General features: G+C 46.6%; 2 protein-coding genes across 2 annotated transcripts; both read right to left on the reverse strand.

Annotated features, from left to right (window-relative positions):
- Positions 1-2,779: 2,779 nt before the first annotated feature.
- On the reverse strand, positions 2,780-13,406 carry LOC120394867 (maestro heat-like repeat-containing protein family member 2B). The gene is made up of 7 exons (XM_039519040.1): positions 13,374-13,406; positions 8,559-8,696; positions 8,239-8,350; positions 6,383-6,529; positions 5,029-5,211; positions 3,647-3,953; positions 2,780-2,886 (listed from the first exon to the last, which is right to left on the reverse strand). Exons 3-7 carry the CDS (start codon positions 8,278-8,280, stop codon positions 2,780-2,782), a joined length of 786 nt encoding a protein of 261 aa, XP_039374974.1. The 5' UTR covers positions 8,281-8,350; positions 8,559-8,696; positions 13,374-13,406.
- A 10-nt stretch (positions 13,407-13,416) lies between these two features.
- LOC120394865 (maestro heat-like repeat-containing protein family member 2B) lies at positions 13,417-20,586 on the reverse strand. Its single transcript, XM_039519037.1, has 5 exons — positions 20,532-20,586; positions 18,652-18,764; positions 17,751-17,903; positions 15,566-15,720; positions 13,417-13,566 (listed from the first exon to the last, which is right to left on the reverse strand). Exons 2-5 carry the CDS (start codon positions 18,754-18,756, stop codon positions 13,455-13,457), a joined length of 525 nt encoding a protein of 174 aa, XP_039374971.1. The 5' UTR covers positions 18,757-18,764; positions 20,532-20,586; the 3' UTR covers positions 13,417-13,454.
- Positions 20,587-22,423: the final 1,837 nt, after the last annotated feature.

The raw sequence follows: 22,423 nt of genomic DNA on the forward strand, positions 1-22,423 counted from the left end.
CAAAGGTCCTCGGGGCTAAAACAAAGTCTGAAGTTCTCCGGGGGGTGGTAAAGGAGTCCATGTCTCCTCTCAGCCTTTCCACAATTCATAAAACACATCTTCTTGGTAAGAGATGGCCTCCTCTGCCCAGCGCTGGGACTTATGAGGTGATGTGCTGCACTCTGACTGGCAGAGGGCATTGGAAGGAGTTCTTGGAGGGGTCACACGACCCTCTTCTGGGAGGTTCACCCCTTCCGAGAACCTACCCTGTTTTGGTCAACTCTCCTCTTGGGGCAGTCCTCTGCAGCTGAAACCCATCGCAATTGGTAAAGGGTGGTGAGAAGAGTTCCTAGAAGGGTCACATGAAGCACTTCCGGATGGGTCACCCCACCCCAGAATTCCCCCCAGTTGGTCAAATCTCCTCTTGGAGTGATCCCCAGTGGCTGAAACCCACCCTGATCGGTAGATGGCGGCAGGAGGAGTTCTTAGAGGGGTCACACAAAAGACAGGTCACCTGCCCCGGAACTCCCCCTGATTGGTCAAGTCTTCTCTCGGGGCATTCCTATTGGGGCGAAACCCATCCTGATTGGTAGAGGAAAGTGGGAGGAGTTCTTAGAGGGGTCACATGACACATCTTGCTGCTGGGGTCAAGGGGTGGGGTTAACATTTGATTGATGGTAGGGCCCTTATACCACTGGAGCGCCTTGTTCTGTTTGTCTTCGTTCTGCTTCATTCACAAGCACTCCACTAGAATAGATGTCACTTAGGATTTCAGTTGCCACCAGCTGGACAGTGGGACTTGGGTCTTTCTCTAGGACCTGGAGAGCTGAAATTACAGAGGGCATCACGTTAGTGAACAGACTGTCAAATCACAGCTAAGCATGATCACAGAACCTTGAAGTACCTGAGCAGAATGATCCCATGGAAAAATGTGAAACTGGGCTCAGTCCTTCTATTGGGGTGGAAAATACATGAGAGATGAATAGGCCTCACTTTTCATATAGTCACCTGTGCCTGAACTAGCTCGAGACTTATTACTTCTGAATACCACACTACAGCAGCTCTCCAATACAAACAAAGCTTTAGGGTCCCCCATTGGGTCCCTTCCATGCTCCCAACTGTGGGGAGACCCTGACTCTACCAGAAAGTCATCCACTCTGCTGCAAATGGAAGAAGGTCCATTGTTTCAATAGCTTCCACTTTTCAGTTATTTTCCAGCTCTATTCAGGAGCCACTGCCTGAGCTCAACTAAACCTGGAATTTAACACAGGCCAGGTCCAAGCTGGTTTGCACATGATAGAGGGCACCTACTGGAAGGAAAATTGCTGGTGGGAAATTTGGGGTAGCAGAAAGTGGCTACTTCTCACTTGGGGAGTCCACAGAGAGCCAATAAAGCCCAAAGTGTGGATAGCACTGGCTGGGAGGGGGCATTGCCAGGACAACCAGGAGATGCACTGACTCATATCACACCTTCTGCAGCTTCCTCCTTCAGGGGAAATTAAGGTTGACTTTCTACGGGGCAAGAGTGAATTTGTCCTTTGATGTGTGGCTGATGCACTTTGCACCAGTGGTATCGGTTACTGCTGCTTGTGAGCTAAATTCCTTTTTAACAACTCACTAATGAGCAGGACTTGAGCTGTATTTATCACTTACACATCAGCAGATGTTTCAGGTCCAGCCATTTCATACGCCGAGTGTCTGTTTGTTCCAGGATGATGCCTAAATACACAATGTCAAATAAACAACAACACCACCACCACCACCTTCCCTTGTTGAGTGCAAAGTGATATTAGCAGCCCCTAGACAGGTCTTTGGGGTCTCCTACTGTGGGCCTAAGGGTGAGCTGTGGGCAAGAGGATGCTAGAGCAGTTTAGAGTCCACACTGAAGAGAATGAGAGAGACATTTTTTAAAAAGAATGTTTACATAAAACCCATTTGCTTGAAACAGTCTGTGCTCCTCTTGCCACTGCAGTCAGTTATTGGAGACATACTAAGATAGTGTCTTGGTCTAGTGGTCTGAGCAAAGGACTGAGGCCAGGAATAAGTGAGTTCTAAGCAGGATCTCACAAGGTGACTGATAGGTGAGCCACAATGCCTGCCTGTCTCACATGGGTGTGCTAGGGAGAAGAGGGCACTGGGTCAAAGAGGAGGACCCTAATGCTTCCTTGACAAGGTGCTGTGGCCAGGAAGGTGAAACAGCAGGCGCTATGGGGAGGTGGGCTGCTTGCCTCCCAGTGATGAAGTCACAGTGAGGAGCACTGAACAGCACTGGGTAGGTCTGCACTTTGAGCTAGGGGTATCACTCCCAGTTCAATGGGACGGGCCCACACTAGCTCCGACAGTGCTGGCATTAGAATGTAGCTAAGGCAGCACAAGCAGTGGGAGGAGCAGACACTGTGAGAATGGACTTTGGGGGTTGGATGGGATCATACTTGGGGTGGTTAAACCTCCTGCTGCTCCTGCCATCGCAGCTACTCTCTATTTTTAGCACAAAGGGCTAGTGCGGTGTGTCTCATCAAGCTGGAAATTATACCCCAGCTCAAAGTGTCACCATGCCCTACGTGAGGGTGTCCCAGCCGCTGCTGCGAAATGACTGCACCGTGCTTCCCTGCAACAATCCCGAAGCCCTTTATAGCAACTAATGAATTCCTCCGACCACCATCCTGGAGAGGTAGGGACATTAACATCTCCATCTATGGCTGGGAAGCTGAGGCACAGAGAGATTAATGGCAGCTCAGTGCTGCACAGTGGGAATTTTTTCTGACTCCCTCAATGGGAATATCAAAAGGGACACTGGGCATCATCTCTCACCAGCTAAGTTGGCGGCAACTGCCCGGATCTCCTCCCAGCTGTTACTGAAGTATGTGATGGTGGTTCTGTACAAGTTCTCCAGCAGCTCTGCATTCTCTTTGGCCTAGAGGAAATCAGGGACACATGAGCTCTCTCTGGCTAGAAGTGCCCTTTGACTGCCAGCACATGCTTTTATGAACCACAGGTAAATAAGGGAAAGAACAGGTGGCTGGGTAGAAGTGGGAAAAATGGGAATCTGGGGCAGATTTACATTTCCCATCACTCTCCCTCATATATCCCACCCTTACAGTTATTTACATTATCCATCAAACGTCCCCCCTCTACACCACCACAAGCCACTCCAGTCAATAATCTCATACGGTTCAACAGCTCACTCACAAGGTGTCTGCAAATGTCCACCTGGAGCTCTTCAGGCTTCAGCTCATCTGTGCCACCAAGGTGCTTATTGATCACATGTTGGAGTCTCTTCAGTCCCAAAAATGGGAAACAGAGGTGAAATGTAGCTCTGCATTCCTGAAAAAGAGCGTCACACCATTGAATTGTTCCCTACCGAGTGCTATGTTCAATCAAAGGGAAATCATCTGTGTGACTGCTCATCTATTCCAGGACAAAAAGGGATTCATCTGGATGTAATTGGCAGAAACATGCAGGAATAGAGGGGAGAGGTTCCACTGAAACCTGGAGGTAGCATCAATGTCTTTTGGGAACAGATATACCGATGAAAGCTGCTTCACCAGGCACAGCTGTGGTCTCTCCTCTGTTCTGGGGAGGCAGGGGCCTGGGGTGCAGAGACAGACAGGAACAGAGACCTGTAGTGGTCAGACCCATGACCTATCCTGGATTCTGGTGAAGCAGCCATGGACCAACCTGGCTGGAACTGACTCAGCAGGAGGGCAATGAACTGAGGGGAGAATTTGGGCCTCCATAACAGGCAGGAATAGCAGAGCTCCCCTGGCATTGGGAGGAAGATTCCTTTGGCTTAGTAAATAAGTTACTGTTGGTCTTACCATTGAAACCTTGGGGCTTGGGTCTTGCAGATGCAGCAGAAGTGTGACCCAGCTCTTTCGAACCTGCTCAGCAAAATAGGCCTTCCATTTTTTCTTTGTTAACTGAGCCAAGATGCCAAATAGGACAAAGGCCATTGAGCGAAGAGCATCGTCCTCCTACAGCCAAGAAAGCCCCACAAGTTGGTAAGTAAGGAACAATCCCATCACGCACCTCATACAGCCGTCTCTTCTACGCTAAAGTAGAGTGATTCCAACTACAGCTAGTCGGAAAAACTTTAATTAACCAATTCTTTGTTCGAATTTGCTGATTCATGAAAATATTTTAGAGACAGTTCAATTTTGATGAAATTCTCCGGAAGCCAGGCAGGGGTCCTTAGAAACCTGCCTGGTGTCTTGCCAGTGCACCCATCCAGCTCCTTGGCAGCCAATCTAGCAGGCTGACTGGGATCATAGGCTTCCACGCCCCCAGCTTCGGGGGGAGGGATAGCTCAGTGGCTTGAGCATTGGCCTGCTAAACTCAGGGTTGTGAGTTCAATCCCTGAGGGGGCCATTTGGGGAACTGGGGTAAAAATCTGGGGGTTGGTCCTGCTTTGAGCAGGGGGTTGAACTAGATGACCTTCTAAGGTCCCTTCCAACCCTATGATTCTATGACCCTGGGAGTCCAGGCTTTCAAATTTGCAACTCCCTGGCACCTCTAGCTCCCAGAGTTTCCTGGGTTCCCAGGATAGTCTGAGTGCAGACTGCCCTGGGCTAAGGCTTCCAACAGAGCTAGGTTGAGAATAGTAATTCTGTTTCACAAGGAGTTTTGAAGTTTGGGGAGAGGGGTTCCCACAAATAGGAACAAACCCAAAATTTGAAATCTCAAAATTCTCTGCACTACAGAATTATCATTCCAACCCTCTCGCATAAAAATGGTATAGAGCAGGCACAACACTCTCTATTGCACTCTGTAACCCCCTTTTCATGGTTATCTAGCTACCTAATCTATTATTCAGACTTCCTTTGAGGTTCCCAGTGGCAATCAAGAAGAACAGAAGGGTGAGACTGTTGGAGCAGGGATGTCATCCCCATCCTCCTAATGTTCTCCTCCTCCGTAAAACACCTCCCTTCCCTGGGGCCTAAAATCTCTGCACTCTGACATGAGCAATGCCCAGGGAGTCCACATCACACATCGTAAATCGAGTCTAATCAAGATCGGTTGAACTGGATTTGGAGAGTTCTGTTCACATACATTGTCAAAGTAGGTCTGGATCTGTTGGGTGAGGTCTTTGAAGGAAGAACCAATGTCCTTCTCTTTCAGCTCCTTCAGGACTTTGGCCAGTGCTTTCATGCTCTCGCCAATCACTTCAGAACTGGAAGTGTCATTTAAGGCCTTGATCAGTATGTCCAGAAGAAACTTCTTGTGCTTTTTCACCTGTACAAATATATTACATTAAAGAACACTTATCGCTGATCACACTCATAATAAAAGTTTTCTTTAGCAGTTATGAAGCTGTGGGAATTTCATCAACCCTCTCTTCCCCCAGAGACCTATAGCTATATTTCAGACCAGGTGCTAGCTACAATGAGCCAAACTCGGTGCCATAATACACCTGTGTAATCCTATTATTAGATTTCTAGTTACTTAGATTCCGAGGCCAAAAGGGACCATTGTGATTATCCGGTCTGACCTCCTGCATAACATAGAACTTCTCCGAAATAGTCTCTGAACTAGAGTATCTCTTTTAGAAAAACATCCAATCTTGATTTTAAAATTGCTAGTGACCAAAAATCCACCACAACCTTTGGTAAATTGTTCCAATGGTTAATTAAAATTACCATTAAAAATGTCTTATTCCCAGTCTGAATTAATCTAGCTTCCTTTTTCCCCATTGAATCTTGTTATACCATTGTTTGCTAATGTGAAAAACCCATTATCAAAATTTATTCCCCATGTGAGTAGTTATAGACTGCCCTCAAGTCACTCCTTAACCTTCTCTTCGTAAAGCTAAATAGATTGAGCTCCTTGAGTCTATCACTAAAGGTATATTTTCCAATCCTTTGATAATTCTTGTGACTCTTCTCTGAATCCTCTCTAATTTATCAGCATCCTTCTTGAATTGTGGACACCTGATCTGGACACAGTATTCCAGCAGCGCTCACATGCGTGCCATATTCAGAGGGAAAATAACTTCTTTACTTTTCTTCAAGATTCCTCTGTTTATGCCTTCAGTGATCATTTCAGCCCATTTGGCCACAACTTCGCATTGGGAGCTTACGTTCAACCGATTATCTGCCATGACTCAAGTGTTTTTTCAGCATCATTGCTTCCTGGTATAAAGTTTCCCATCCTGTAAGTATGGCCTGCATTTTTTGTTCCTAGATGTATACATTTACATATGGTCATATTAAAGTGCACATTGTTTGCTTATGCCCAGTTTACCAAAGGATCCAGCTTGCTCTGTATTGACTGCAAAGAGGTTACTAGGGTATGGGAGAGAGCAGAATTTGGCCTAGTGCATTGTGTGCAGCCTCTGTAAACTCTGAACAATTATTTCCCCTGGTTTCTCTACTTATGTTGCATCCTATTCAGTAATCTCTCATACCTTCACAGGCGCCCCATCGACTATATTTCCCAGGCCTCTTACAGCCATCTGATGGACAATGCTGTTTCTATCCTGTGACCTTTCTTCCAAGATGCTTAAGACAATCTTAAGCAACTTCTTCTCCCTCAGCATGGGATCACTCATTAGCTGAAATAAAATCAACATGTCCATTAGACCCAATATGATCATTAAGATTGGGAATAGAATTTGAGCAGACATGGAATACACGAAAAACAAGGAGTCCTCCTACAGCCACAATCTTGTAGATACAGATTAATATGGCTACCCCTCTGATACTTGGCACATAACAGGTAATTTTATTATTCCACACAAATGAGAAATGTCTTAAAAACATGGAGCCTTCCTTTTGGGCACTATAATAGGGATCCACTCACCTTTGAGAGCCTCTTAGTGGCTAGGTCTGGTACCACAGTCCTTTTCTCACCCCTGGTACACCCTGCTAGCCGACCTCAGTGAGTCTTCTGTGGCTCAGGCCTCTGGCTAAGTCCCAAAGGCTAAATAAACCGCTTCTGGGCTAGTCAAGAACAGTCCCATTGCCCTCACTAGGGTCTCCAGCCCCAACTCTGGGTCCTTGAAATTCTGCCCTTTGTTCAACTCTCCGTAAGCATTGTCCCCTTCCTGGGGCTTATGCCACTGTAAGTGGTAGGGGAACCAGGGCCTGCCCATAACTCTGGCTTCCAAACCATGGACCCTGTAAACAGTAGCTAGGTACCGCTTGATTTCAGTTCATTGTTGCTTCTTCCTACCGGCCACTTTTAGCTTCACCCTCACCTCAAGGTTCAAGTTCTTAAGGACTCTCTTCCTGCAAACCCAACTTAAGCAAATGCTGCCAGAATCAAACTCTGGCAATCCCCTGAATTTCTGCAGCCAGAGAGCAGCACCCTTTCTTGCCCCTCCAGTTCCTGGCAGGAACTGACCTGCTAAGGCCCTGCAGCATCTTTTAGCTGAGCTTGATGGGCTCTGATTGGCTGCTTTCATGAGGCCTCTATAGACAGCCCCAGATTTGTGGCTCTTTTCCTGGGGCAGGGGGCAGTAGGACCATGAGGCCTCTTGTAAGGAGCCTCAAAGCCCAGGAACAGCCCATCCCAGGCACAGATCGATTGTTTTTCTTAGAACCAGATGAGCCCCTAAGATAGTTACTTAGTGTCAGTGGGAAATATGATGCACATGTTAGAGGAGGGCTTTAGAAAGGGAGGATGGTCCAGCAGTTATCACACTAGCCTAGGACTTGGGAGACCCAGCTTCAATTTCCTGCTCCCTCAAAGACTTCCTGGGTGACCTTGGGCAAATCACTTAGCCCTTCTGCGCATCAGCTCCCTGCCTGTAAAATAGGAATAAAAGTGCTTCCCTACCTCCCAGGAGTGTTGTGGGGACACATACATACATTAATGAGTTTTGAGGTACTCAGATACTACAGTCATGAGAACCTACGATAGTTGTGAATGTATTTGTATGTTGCTTGTTTTATAGTATTAGGACACTAGGTTCATTCCGAAGATCTGCTGAGTGAAACCAAAATCAGGAGCTGTTGGTTAGTATCAGCACTAGGACTTGGCAGAAGAGGTCCAGTACTTCAAACTCTGTCTGTATCTCTCTCATCCAGCGCCTGTGGTTGTGTAGCTAGTATAGACAATGGCAGCAATACAAATATCAGAGAGAGAATGACTCCGAAAGGTAGAATGAAGCTCCTTGTCAGGTTTCCATATAAAGGGGGACCCAGTCTACTATCTAAAATGACAGTTACTCCTATGAACTGAACTGTACAACTCCCTAAAAGAAAGGCAAACAGACAATTGTCTAATGGTGAAACTGCTCTTCGGAGCCCTGTGTCTTACCTGGGCAAGGAAAGCTGTGCTGGTGAGTCGGAAGTTTTCCATTGGGGAATTCACCCAGGGGAGGAGGCGCTGTATGATCTCAGGTGTTACTAGTCCAGATCTTAGCAGAACACTGGAAGGCAAAAGAAACCGCGTATGGGGTCGATTGCACACTTCAAAAACTCAGCTGCTCTGAGCAGACAGCTCTGATATCTATGGGTGAGAGATGTGTGTTTCCACCCAGGGCGCCCCACACAAAGTTATAAACTGGAGGTTCCCTCTCAGCCACTCTATTTGCTACTGATTCCCAAGGATAAAATCATGCCTCCTAGATCTCTTACCTCACCAGCAGACACACTCCCTCATGGTGAGTCTGGGGGTTTTCAAGCAGAATCCATGCTTTCTGCTTCCCAAGCACTCTCACCAGTCTCTCATTCCCAACTTTGAAAAGCAGAGATTCTAACGCTTGGACAGAAAACCTGGGGAAAGAGAGGCACAGAACTGCAGCAATCAGTAGAAAGGTGCAGCCTGAACAGAGTCAGGAAGCCCAGGTTACTTGTCAGGTCTGCTGTTCATCGACAGTTCATCCATTGGCAATATCCTGGACACCAGTGTCCCTGGAAGGACTTGATGCCAGGAAGTAAGTTTCTGTCTCATACATCTCATATAACTAGTTTTGCTAGGGACAAAATTTTGCAGTCATTTTTCACTTTCTGCAAGGAGTAAGGGCACTAGCAGAGTACAAGGATATAAAAAAGATACATGATCAAGACCCAAAAACTGGGGGCATAGAATGTGGTGATCACTAGTGGATATTTTGGGGTCCTATAACCAGATATGATGTGACAGAGTGCTGAGGGTTTGCACTTGAGTCAGCACTCTGGTCACTATTAATATTAATTGAGTTCCTTACAGAAAGCCTAATTGAACAGAGGTGTAGCTGATTACGAGGTTAGATTGGGGCTAGTGAGTCACGGAACCAATCATTCCATTAACAGGGAAACTGTATAAAAGGACATGGGCAGGAGCCCTTTGAGGGGAACAGACAGAGAAAGAAACTTGGGTGACCAGATAGCCCGATATTTGGGGCTTTATCTTATACAGGTGCCTATGACTCCCAACCCCATGTCCTGATTTTTCACCCTTGCTGTTTGGTCACCCAAAGAGAAACAGAAAGACAAAAAGCTGGGAGAGCCTGACAAAGTGAGCTCTCTGAGTGGAAACAGCTTACCCCCCATTTTGGAGAAGAGTTTAGAAAGTTGAGATACAAGATAAAGGTGCTATGTGTTGATAGGGGGATTAAATAGACTTCACGTTGGTGTTTACAAGCAAGGAAGTCTCAACGTGGTCTGTGTTTGTAGAAAATGTGCAACACCCCTCTCTGTCACAGCTGGGGGCTCATCAGGGATTTCCCTGTTATCTATGCAAATAGAGAGCCTGCTGGAGAAGCCGGGTAGAGATTTGGCTGTGTGGGTGATGGAGGGAACACACTGAAATGGGTGGTGAAACAGCAAAGAGATGTCTAGAACAGGGTTCACAACCTTTCTGCTTCTGAGCCTCTCACCTCAACAAGCTATAAATACTCCATGGCCCACTCCCAGGCCTCTGCCCTGCTAGGAATCAGAGTTTGGGGCTCCTGGCTCTAGATTTTAACTCCACAGGGTGCAGGGGCTCGGGGCTTTAGTGCAGGTGCTGGGCCTCAGGGCTCCAGCCTGGCTGGGCTCAGAGCTTCAGCTTCTGCCTTAAGCCCCAGCTAGTCTACTGCCAGCCCTGCTTGGCAGACCCCCTAAAACCGGCCCGGTTGAGAACTGCTGGTGTAGAAGACCCCACAGACCTTCCAACAATCCCACTAGGCAGAAAAACAGCCTTTGCTTGCCTGGTAGGTTTAACAGCAAAAGAGCCTTCAGGAATTTATACGGGAACAAGCCCAGGTCTGGCAACAACTCCTCCAAAGTCTGGCGAGTCCTGTGACAGGAAATGGAAACCAGGCACAGGAGATCAGACTCTGTAAAATGGGACCTGCGAACAACCCTGATCTGGTTTTGGTTACTCTTAAAGGAGCAGCGGTGAGACCTCACAAAGACAGAACAATGTGGGCCTTTCAACGGACACCCCATTTAACCGGGGAAGCACATATATGGCTCTTAGTGATTAGCGGGCAAGAGATTAGGACATGATTAAGGCAGCCATGCTGGACAAGGTGGGGCCTGTCCACGGAAAAGTACTGCCAGAAATGGAGAGTTGAAAGATGGATTGAGGGATTAGACCTCTGTGTATTTGCATAGAAATTGTAAGACTGGGCCACTCATTGGTAAGGCCAGATACTCAAACTGTGGGGGAGATCATGGACTGCATGATTCTGGAAGTTTCTTCAGAGTCACCCTGAGCATACTGTAGTATGGGTTACATGGCACCAGCCAGTTAATCTGGACCCCGCAGTTAAAGATACAGAGGAATTTGCAGAGGCTGACATTCCCAGAGTGAGTCAGTGGTTTAAGGGGCTAGATTTGAGAAGGAGCAGAGTGCCTTCAGCTGGGAAGGGCAGCAAGAAGAAGAGGAAAGAGCCTCAAGGAACTGTAGTGGGAGCTTGACCTACAGTGTGCTTCCGACATGGACGTGAAGGACAGCTAAAAAGAGACTGTCCTAAAATGGGCTGTGGGTTTGCACAGTTTTGTGGCTGGGACAAGACTCCCAGGCAGGGAAGAAAAAGGAAAGTACCTACCATATCGGTATGGGTAGGGAGGAGCCACCAAAGGGAATAATGGACACAGCTTCATCCTGTTTGCTGATCAGGCAGGAGTTAGTGAAACCCCACTGGATACTTCCCAGAGGTAGGATCAAAACTGAATATGTACATGGGGATAATAAATTCTGCCCAATGGCAGAGGTGACTCTGGAAATCAAGGGGAAGTTTAGGCAGAAACATGTAGGGGTAGTGGATGGATTGCCCCACTGCCTTCTCCTGGGCATGGACTGGGATCCCTTTCTAACAGGGACACCAAGGCATGTGTGGAGGCCCAGGAGGGTGGAAGTAAAACCTACAGGGCCAGGTAAAGAGGAAATATATGTAAAGGGGCTGGAGGAACCTAGACGCGAAAGTACAAGCCACAGAGAAGGTGAGGACGGAGAAGTCCCCTGAGAGACAAGAGGGAGGAGAAAGAAAACAAAAGTCAAGAGTAAAGGTGACTTAAGATCATCCATTGGGGTCAAACAGTCATCAGAGCCCTTACCAGCAGGATCTCAGGAGCAGGCATCCCTAGAACACTTTGGAGGGACTCAGAGCAGTCTGTGTTCATGGAAGAGGCTGGGGCACAGCATACCACCCCGTCACATAGAGGTACCTAAAACTGGCCTGTGCATGGGCCAACAGCATGAGCAGAATAGACACTTGTGTCTGCAGTGCCAGCAATCACATAGCTAGGTACCCATCCATGGGAACAAATTCAAGTTTTGTGGACAAACCTTAGGCACCCATGCTTGAAAACCTGACTCACTGTGGCCACTGTATAAGATCAGCCTTACTGGGTCAGTCAAATGGTCCATCTAGTCCAGTATACTGTCTTCCAAGAGTGGTCAATGCCAGCTTCTTCAGAAGAAATGCACAGAACAGGGCAATCCTGAAGTGATCCAATCTCTGTTGTCCAATCTCAGCTTCTGGTGGTCAGAGGCCTAGGGACACCCAGAGCTTGGGGTTGCATCCCTGACCATCTTGCCTAATAGCCACTGACGGACCTGTCCTCCATGAACTTATCTAATTTTTTTTTTAACCCAGTTATACTTCTGGCCTTCACACCATCCCTTGGCAATGAGTTCCACAGGTTGACCATGTGTTGTGTGAAGTTGTACTTCCTTATGTTTATTTTATACCTGCTGCCCATCCGTGAACAGAGTTTAGATCCTGGTTTCCTAGGAAAAGTCAGAGACATTATAAAACCAGGAAGTCTGTAATCTGAGCGCCTTGTTGGCACGGAATAAAGAAACACAACAATAATAGAAACTGTTGTGAAATTGGTGGGAAATGTACATTAATGGGCTACCAGAGCTGAAGTCCACTGATGACGCAGGAATCTCTTACTGTTAACTGGTGAGGGGCACAGAGTGGGTGCTGAGGGGTCTGGTATGTACATTCTAGTTCACTAAAAGATTGCCATATGAGTCTCAAATAAAAGCTCATGTCACCAATATCATTGTGGAACACATCTACAGATGCTGTGTAAAGAGCCATGTCTGTACATTGAAAATTACATTCTTATGATCTGTGTCTAGGGACTAGTCACCAGGAAAGGTGAAAATGGTTTTCTTTCAGGCAAGAAATGTTTCTCCATCTGTTTGTTTACATGTAAATTAAGCATGTAGGGTTCACATTCAGTTCAGAAGGACTGTGAGAACTTCAAAGAAAGAAAAGTAACAGGAAGTAGATAGGGGGTGGGGACCCAATTTTGGGGTACACCTCAAAGGTTTGCTCTAGTATATTTGGGGGGCAAAGACGACACCCTGGCATCTTTCACTTAGGAAGTAGATGGACAGCGAGACGGACAGCGGGGTCGCTATCAGGCTTGGTTGAGAATGTTGGGTGAGAAACATCTTTAGACAGGAGGTTAACCTGGTGGTTAAGTTTAGTCTCTAAGAGCATGTTATGATTTCATTATACATGTAACCATTTTTGGCTTGCATTCTTACTCACTGTCACTGGAATCTCTGTTCTTTGATCATCTCTGCTCTTGTTTGCACTATAAATACAGCTAAGTGCTGTGTGTTTTGCACTATAGAGTATAAGTAATAAAGTATAGAGTCTAAAGTAGAAGTAATAAACTGGTGTGTACTGTTCCATTGGGAACAGCAGGCCTGGTAATTCTGTGAGTGTTCAGTGGATAAAGGTCTGGACACTATACGGAATGGTCAGAAGACTCGGGGGTTGGTGTGTCCCTATCACTAACCTGTACAAAGAGACGGGGGTCTGAGGAGGCCTGGATGGCAGTGCTTGTTTTGCCAGAGCCTGGTCATTTTAGTGAACTAACCCACAGCAGACACAGACAAGATTTCTTCACTCTAAGGGCACTCTATGAGGTAAAGTGCCTCATAACCTTGGGAACTCCTGGGGAGTGTCACACAACTCTATTGGAATTCTCTTTGTTTCTCTCCTTCCTTCTAATTACCGGCAAGGGTTGTCCTCAGTATGTTGTTGGTCTTTTCGAATAGCCTCTGGCTGCTTCTCACTGGCAAAGGCATCTTTTGTCCTAAGGTTCGGCTGACCTGCTGCAGGAGAATAGGAAACAGCTCTGGGAGCAGCTCCCGCACAGCTTCGCTTGACTGCAGTGCTGACACCACCTCAGAGATGGCACATGTTGCCTGAAAGGAGAGCATGGTAAAAAATGAGATCTCCTCCCAGCACCATCACACCCTCTCCCCTTCTGATATCTGCTGTACTGAATTTTCACTTCTGCCAGTAACTTGAATGACTGCAAGCAACTCCCTTAACTCGTGGCTCAGTTTCCCACATCTATAAAAATGTGTTTGACCTACCAAGGCATATTGTGAGTCCTAAGGAATATTTGCAAAGCACTGTGAGAAACCTGGTTCAAAGACTTTCTAATTGCCAGATGTTAAGTAAATCAGCCATGTACTCTAAAACTGCTGTATTTGTTCCGCAGACAGCAGAGCTGGACTCAGGGAAACTGTACATCAGAGGAGAAGTGCCCACACAGCAATATTCTTCCACACTTCTAGCTTCCTATCAGCAGGATTGTCACAGGACAGAGGAAAGCCTGAAAGGCGTGTCTGTCATCTAACTTACTGAGAGAGGTTCAGCAGCTGCCAAATGCCTGTCAGTATCAGTCTCTGAGGTGACGCTTCCTTCTTGGCTTGTTGAAGTCTTTATTTTGTCCATTAGGACCTGTAGGACTCGAGTGGCAAGCAAGGGGTCTCCCCCCAGAGATCTCCACAGCTCAGTGGTGTCACTGCAATTTAATAGAAGTTACATGTGACCCCTGGACACTTTTGTGGCTCAGACTGAATGCGTCCTATTTAAGTAAAGACCAAATTTTCTCCTTGCCTATGATGAGAAAGTTAGGAGCACTGTCCTCCTCTAACGCGCTCTTGTTTAAATATTGAGTTTCCAGTTACAGAACTAGGTTAAGTGACCTAGTCTTACTGCAGCCTAACCATTAATACTAGACTTCAAGCACAGGACACAGAGCGCCAACCTCAGTTCCTGTTTTCCTACTTCCCAGGAAACATGGACTCATGAGCATGTGGCTCCCAAAGATCCAGGGTTTGGAAGGCAAGTTGATGAAAGAAAAGCCACATTCCTACTAACTGGACATACAATTACGAACGAATATTCATGGCCATCCTAGGTCCCCTTCACAAAGGGTGTTCCTACCCTCTGTTTGCCAGAAGCTGGGACTGGGCAAGAAGGGATGGATCCATTTGACATTTACCTGCTCTGTTCATTCCCTCTGGGGCATGTGGCACTGGCCACTGTTGGAAGACAGGATACTGGGCTAGATGGATCTTTGGTCTGACCCACTATGGCCGTTCGTATCGTCTTAGATTCCAGCACTGATAACTGAGTTATCAGTTAGGAATCTTTAAATGAAATGATGGATCTGCTTCCAGTCCAGTTTTAAGTCCCAAGGATGGCAACTCTATTCTAGCAGCCAAACCCTCACTGATACCAAGCGGCAGTCTGATGACAATATTGGCCCTATTCTTTGTAATCAGCCAGGGATTGGACTTGAAGCTGTCATGCTACCAGGAAATCAACAGCCACTGCTAATTTCCCAAGTGAGGTCAATTCAGGTGTCTAGAGAGCCAGGCCGGTTCCAGGCACCAGCCCAGCAAGCAGCTGCTTGGGGCGGCCAATGGTGAGGGGCGGCATGTCTGGGTCTTCGGCGGCAATTCGGCGGCTGGTCCCTCACTCCTTCTCAGAGCGAAGGACCAGCCGCCGAATTGCCGCCGAAGACTGAAGCGGCGGTGGTAGAGCTGCAGATCGTGATCGCAGCTTGTTTTTTTTTTTTTTCCTTTTTTGCTGCTTGGGGCAGCAAAAGCCCTCTAGCAGGGCTGGCTCCAGAAGTAGATGTTTCCAACAATACACTCCAGTTATACCAGTAAAGTTAGGTCTTTAGGATGTCAAAGCAGTTATGAATTAATGGAAACAGAATGACACTTAATTTCTCTCCACACCCCACCTTAACATGCTCTTGGACCTTCCTGGAGAAAGACCCAGGCTATTAACTATCAGGAATTATCCCAAAATGTCTGCTGCTTAAATAAAGCCCTACATCTCCCAGTAAAGCTGTGGGATCCATGTTTTACCAAGATGAATGCAATAGGTAGTGGTATATACCTGTCCATTGGCAGACGTTTTCTTAGGAGGCTGGAGAGCACTGCCTCTAGGTGATGGTGAGCTAGAATAGACACTGCCTCCAGCAGGAATTGCCTCAAGCTGCCCTCCTGGATAGTAGGCACGTGGCTATATATTATATTCAGGATAGCTGGCACCTGGAAGGAAGAAAACCAGAAAGAAACGTCCCTTTTTCTTTCTCTCCATTCATTCTGCAGAATCAAAACCTTTATTTAGCCATTTGCTGCTTTTTTAGAAATTCCTCAAGAAACAAATGTTCAAATATGTCCGTGTAACTTTAACCCACAACAATTGCCCACACTTGGCTGTAAAAATTAACACTGACACACACATACAGCGAAACCCCACTATAACACGATGATCGGGGTCCAAAAAATGGGATTGCGCTAAATGCGGGGTCGTGGTATAGCGGGGTCTACCATTTCAAGCTGGTCGATTTCTCTTGGGCAGAAAACTACTTTCATTTGCGAACTGCCCACAGCAGTAACTGAAAGGGTGGAGCTCCAGCAGCGGGGGCTCTCAGCCATGCAGGGAGAGAGGGAAACACTTGGGGAGAGCAGGGGAGACGTGCAACGGGCAGAGGAAGAGCGAGGAGCAGCCGGGGAGAGAGTGGCTCTTCTCACCAAAAGGGTGAGCGGGGGCAGGTGGGAAGAGGCAGTGGGGAAGGCACATTCCATTTTTTGCTTCCCCCCCCCCCCCGGGGGCGCTCCAGCCACTCTCCCTTCACAAAGCCTCTCTCTCTGTTTTTTTTTTTAAAACTCTTTTGCTCTTCCACGGCACTCCTGCCGCTTTATTTATTTATTTATTTTGCGCTTCTGCGGCACTGCAGCCACTTTTTTTTTTTTTTGGCCTGGGGTGGCCGGAGCCACTTTACAATTGCGTTATAGCCAAATTCGCTTTATTGCGGGGCGCATTATAGCGGGATCAGGGGCGGCTCTATCCATTTCGCCACCCCAAGCATGGTGGCACGCAGCGGGGGGCGCTCTGCCGGTCGCCAGTCCTGCAGCTCCAGTGGACCTCCCGCAGACGTGCCTGCGGAGGGTCCGCTGGTCCCGTGGCTCCAGTGGACCTCCCACAGGCGACTGGCAGAGCGCCCCCCGCGGCGTGCCGCTTCAAGCACGCGCTTTGCATGCTGAGGCCTGGGGCCGCCCCTGAGCGGGATTTCCCTGTACATACCAGGTAATTTAATGTGATGGTGCCCAGCTAGGCATTAAATAAACCAGCTGCCATGCACAAAAGAAGGCTTTGCTTGCCCAGATTTTGCAGCTGTGATTTGAGCAGCCAAATCCGACCATTTGCCTCAAAAGATGCACAGATCATAAACAACCACAAGCACAAAATATGCAAGTGCTTTAAACACAGTGTGCAAATGCCTGGGACTATGAACAGGTGATGACCTCTCATATTCATGCCTAGCCCTTAACATCTTCAAAACACTGTGCAAACGTGGCAGTTCTGCTACGAGGGTTCCCTGTCCTGAGGCCTTTCACCAGCCTTGATAGAAGATTTTTGGAGTGCTCCTTTCATCTAGCCCTAACGCACTGGGCTCCAGAATAAGGCATATAAATAGTGGATCCCAAAGACACTATAGTTTTCTCCCTCCCACCTTCTATTCTTAAAGGGTACGTCTACACACCAAAAAAATCCCACAGCAGTGAGTTTCAGAGCTCAGGTCAACCTGGGCCTGAGGGGCTTGCACTATGTGGCTAAAAGTGTAGCTGTTCCTGCTCGGGCTGGAGCCCAGGCTCTGAAACCTGGCAAGAGGGTGGGTCTCAGAGCCCAGGCTCCAGACTCACTGGGAATGACTATAGGGCTATTTTTATCCAGGTAGCCCTTAGCCATAGGCCTCCTAAGAAGTGGATGCCTCCAAGTGCCGGTCATTCTGTCTTCTTGTCTTTTCCCCAGAGTCTGTTTTTTCAAGCCTTTCTTGGCTGAATACTGTGGCAACAAGCCAAAAAATAAATAACCAACCATCTTCCTTTTCCCTTCGATTTTCTCTGTCTATTGCTATTGATTCTGCCATTGCCTAGTTTAGGGTGGGAACAGAGATGGAATCGACTCTACGTCCGAGGGGGAGAAACAGCAAGATTTTTGTTCATTACACATGAGGGCAAAGATCTAAAAGCCTAGAGTTTAGGCAGAAAACCTCTCCAGTTTCCCATTTTACCTGGCCCAGCATGGCATCTCCACACTCCTTTAGGATGATCTTTATCCACAGTCCAGCTGCCATGGCACAGGTGGGGCTGGCAGACAGCATACCTTCCACTGTGGCCTCAATAAAGTCTGTGGCCTGTTCTGGGGAAAAGTACTCACTAACAACCTGGGAACAAATCAAAAACAGGAGAGACTGCAATGATGTTTGGCTCCAGCACTTGTAAAAATGGAGGCCTAATCTCTCTATGGAAAAAGATCTATGCATCCGCAAATTGCATCCGATGAAGTGGGTATTCACCCACAAAAGCTCATGCTCCAATACATCTGTTAGTCTATAAGGTGCCACAGGACTCTTTGCTGCTTTTACAGTTCCAGACTAACACGGCTACCCCTCTGATTAATTAACAATTTGTTAATTAGCCTATGTCCAGCTAGCCATTTGGGATTAAAATTCTCTCCATGGTCTATATACTACATTTTTGTATTCTACACTAATGAGATCAGGTTCGAGGCAAAGCCTCTGTTGCACAGTTAGCACAACATTGTACTGGATATTCAGGAGATAAGTTTCCAGTTTGTATATACACTGCATCTTTTTACAACATATAAAATGAAGTCAAGAGAGGCATGCTCACAAATATAGGCTAAGGCAAACCCACAAGGTGACAGAATGAAGACTGGATGGGTTCTCAGCTTGATGTTCCACTAACAGAGTTTTTTCTCATGGATAGCGGGATAGGTACATGTGTGCACATCTGCATGCGCATTTTCATGCACGTGCAACATTCTGTGGAATCTGGATTTACATGGCCCACAGCTTGCTCCAAGTATGGAAAGGCATCATGAAAGCGTAAATGTAAAATGAAGGGTGCCTGGTCACTAGAACATCTGCACAAGTTTTTTGAGTCAGTTACCCTGGCCATTTTGGAAGATGCCTGAAACAAAGCCTCAGGGTCTGGAGCTGTTGTTAGTTCGTCACGGAGACATCTCAGCTCCTCCTCCGCTGACCCCAGGTTCATGGGCTGGCCTGGAGTGGAGAAAAGGAGAAAAAGTACTGTAACGACTAATGAAACTGAACCTCTACTGCATGGACATTCATACAGAAGGATCCATGTGCTAGGCTGTTATTAGCACAGTGTAAAATCTTGGCCCCATCAAAGTCAATGGCAAAACTCCTGTTGACTATAATGGAGTCGGGATTACACCCTAAATGTCTGAAAGTTAACAGTAGTGGTATGTTCTTGTGACTGATACAGGATTGAACAAGCACCGTCTTCAGCTTGGAGCAGCTTTCTGGGGGTGTCTGGTTTCAGTAGCATCTCTGCTCTCAGTATTTACATCTAATCTCATATTCAAGTACAACTCATGCAGGTAGATGTGACGTTCCAATGTAGAGGTGAATCCCTCCACCAAACTCTCATTGTAAAAGAGATGGGGCTGGACAAAACCTTCGGCAGGAAACCCAGGCTCATCCATCACTTCTAAACAATGCTGGGATTTCTATGTTGTACAGTCAAAGACTGGAGTCCCTTATTCTGTTTCTGAATCACCAACACTGTTTTTTAGGACTGATTAATAATAATTAGAAATAGGGTGACCAGATGTTCCGATTTTATAGGGACAGTCCTGATTTTGGGGTCTTTTTCTTATATAGACTCATATTACCCCCCACCCCCGTCCTGCATGAGTTTCACATTTGCTGTCTGGTCACCCTAATTGGAAATGGCCTTAAATAATAACCAAGATCTATCCCATTAGGTGAAAAGAACATCCTACTCCAGGGGTCGGCGACCTTTCAGAAGTGCTGTGCCGAGTCTTCATTTATTCACTCAAATTTAAGGTTTCGCGTGCCAGTAAGACATTTTAACGTTTTGAGAAGGTCTCTTTCTATAAGTCTATAATATATAACTAAATTGTGGTTGTATGTAAAGTAAATAAGGCTTTTAAAATGTTTCAGAAGCTTCATTTAAAATTAAATTAAAATGCAGAGCCCCCCGGACTGGTGGCCAGGACCTGGGCAGTGTGAGTGCCACTGAAAATCAGCTCGAGTGCCGCCTTTGGCACCCGTGCCATAGGTTGCCTACCCCTGTCCCACTCTTCACAAAGGGGAGAATGGCCTACACTTACTCCAATAGCTTTGAATGCTCATGACAGAGGGCTGCTGCAAGAACTTTTTGTTTAAAAAATTAGTCCAGGAAACCCCTCCAATACAGCCAGTGGCAGGGTAAAGAGAATGAAAATGTTTAGTACCAAGGGCTTGTCTACATGGAGATAGTCAAGAAAGCTAATCCAAATTCATTTTCAAACTGCATTAGTTAAACTTCATTAAACACCTCTGGGGACACACTTATTTAGAATTAAAGGGCCTTTTTTCAGGTTAGTTTAATTCATGTAATTCACTAAAATTAAGAAGGGCCATTTTAATTCAGAAATAGAGCATCCACACGTGTTTAATGCCACTTTAAAATTTACACCTTTAGTTCATTTGGATTAATTCTCCTTAGTGTCCCTGTGTAGAGAAGCCCTAAGGAACTGAGCAGTTATCTACCTGGTGCAGACCATTTATTATTTGTACAGTTCCCAGAAGTGTGCCACACTCTTTACACATCATAATTGTCTCTTCTAATGAGGTATTTACAAGATGCCCACCACTCTGTTATCTAAGTGCCAACAGACAGGACAGAAAGAACTAGACAGGCAGAAAAATGGACAATACAACAGTGAAAGAAGGTGAAGAATTACTTATACCTGCTAATGGGGAAGAATTACTTATACCTGCTAATGGTCTCCTCACCTTGTATACTGAGAAGGCAGCTGATACAGTCAACCACCCACTGACGAGACGTGGCCAGTGAATCACAGCTGTATGGTGCTATTGCTCCAATCAGAGATCCAAACTGATTAAAAGTTTCCTGAGTCTAATTAAAAAAGAATGAAGAATGAACGTTCTCCAGCTGTACTAGACTTCACTTGCCATCTTTATTGTTGATACCAGTCAGCTCTGTGTTTTGGGGGGACCAGGGCACAGTATCTAGCTTGTGTGACTCATGAAGAACATCCCAACCCCCGTCTCTGTTTGAACCAAAACCGATCAGAGAAAAGGCTTGCAGAGAACAATGAAGGGTTTGTGGAGACCCACCTAGACACCTCCTGACAAGGGTGACAAGATTAAGACATCTCCATTTGCATACAGAATGAAGATCAGAGACAACTCCCCTAGCCTCAACTGCATGAAAGATGGTATAGGGATTAGCATAAAGAATGAAGAACAGAGAACTGCACTGAACTCTGGGACCAGAAAGCAGGGACGCATTAAATCATGGGAATCCCTGCTCCAGATGCTAATGAACCTACGCCTGCACACACCCCGCTCAGCAATTATCAGACCAATTCTAGTAATAAATCTTTGACTCATATCCCAAAATACTGAAGCAGCCTAGTTGCCTTGTGAGCTCCCTGGAAGAAAACAACACCCATAGCCAAGAGTGATCAGCTCCTATTGTCTAGCCTAAAGAAAACCCTTGAGCCATCAGTTTACCCATAAACAAATCTAGTGTTCTCCTTCAACCATTGTATTTTCTCTACAAAACCCCTACCTATGCCCAGGTAAGGGTTCTGATGTATAGACCCAAACTCTGCATCAGTTCCACCAGGATTCCATCTCCTGACTGATCGTGCTGGGGGCTCTGCCTGTCTCCAGCACTCAGGACCCTGAGCTACCACCATCACCTGGGAACCCCGACCAGTTCAAGTCTCATGGAGCGGGTGAAATCCATCTCTCTCTCTCTGTTTTCTTTCCTACCTCAGGTATTAACCTTTAAAATGTAGCTGTTACGTTTGTTTAGCCCTCCTGGTGTGGTTATCACTATGATTCAATCAATAACTGTTATGGTTCAGCTGGTTGCCTCTCTCTCTCTCTCTCTGAATTTTACTCTTTTGTGTTTTTAGCTTCCCCCATTTACTGTGCAGCAACACTTCTTGTACCTAAGCTAAAGATCCCTGTAGTGCCCAAAAATACTGTGGGGTTTGCTCCTCAAGTGGGTTACTACCAGTACAATTGTAATGTGAAAGTGTGATAGGAATGTGTTAAACTTATGCACATAAGTGTGGGGAGCAGCTGAAAGTGCTGCTGAACCCAGCCTGTTGAGACCAGGGGCGCATAAGGGTACCAGCTTGACAGTGCTGCTTAACCCAGCCCACTGAACACAGGGACATATGAGGGAATCAGCTGATTGACTTGCTCTGCTAGTGTGTGCGCATGTTCATCTAGTTCTAGTTATTAGCCCTGGGGAACCTAGTCCTGCAGGAAAGCTCCATTGGGAGGGGACTTGTGGAAGGAAGGAGTAGAACACACAAGCGACATAAGCAACACATTAATAGAATTACAGAACCGCCCCTCCCCCGCACAGAAGAGTGACCCTAATTAATGAGCCTCCCCAAAGTAACGGGCACATCTGGTAACATTGTGCCTCTGATTCCTGTACTGAACTGGGTAACGCACATTGGAAAATATAATTCCAATTGTACATACAAACAGATGGGGTCTAAATTAGCTGTTATCTCTCAAAGAAGAGACCTCAGGGTCATTGTGTACAGTTCTCTGAAAGCATCTGCTCCACATGCCGTCAAAAACGCTAACAACATGTTAGGAACCATTAGGAAGCGGATCGATAATAAGGCAGTAAA

This window comes from Mauremys reevesii, unplaced genomic scaffold (genome assembly GCF_016161935.1).
Source record: "Mauremys reevesii isolate NIE-2019 unplaced genomic scaffold, ASM1616193v1 Contig81, whole genome shotgun sequence".
In the NCBI taxonomy this organism is placed as follows: domain Eukaryota; kingdom Metazoa; phylum Chordata; order Testudines; family Geoemydidae; genus Mauremys; species Mauremys reevesii.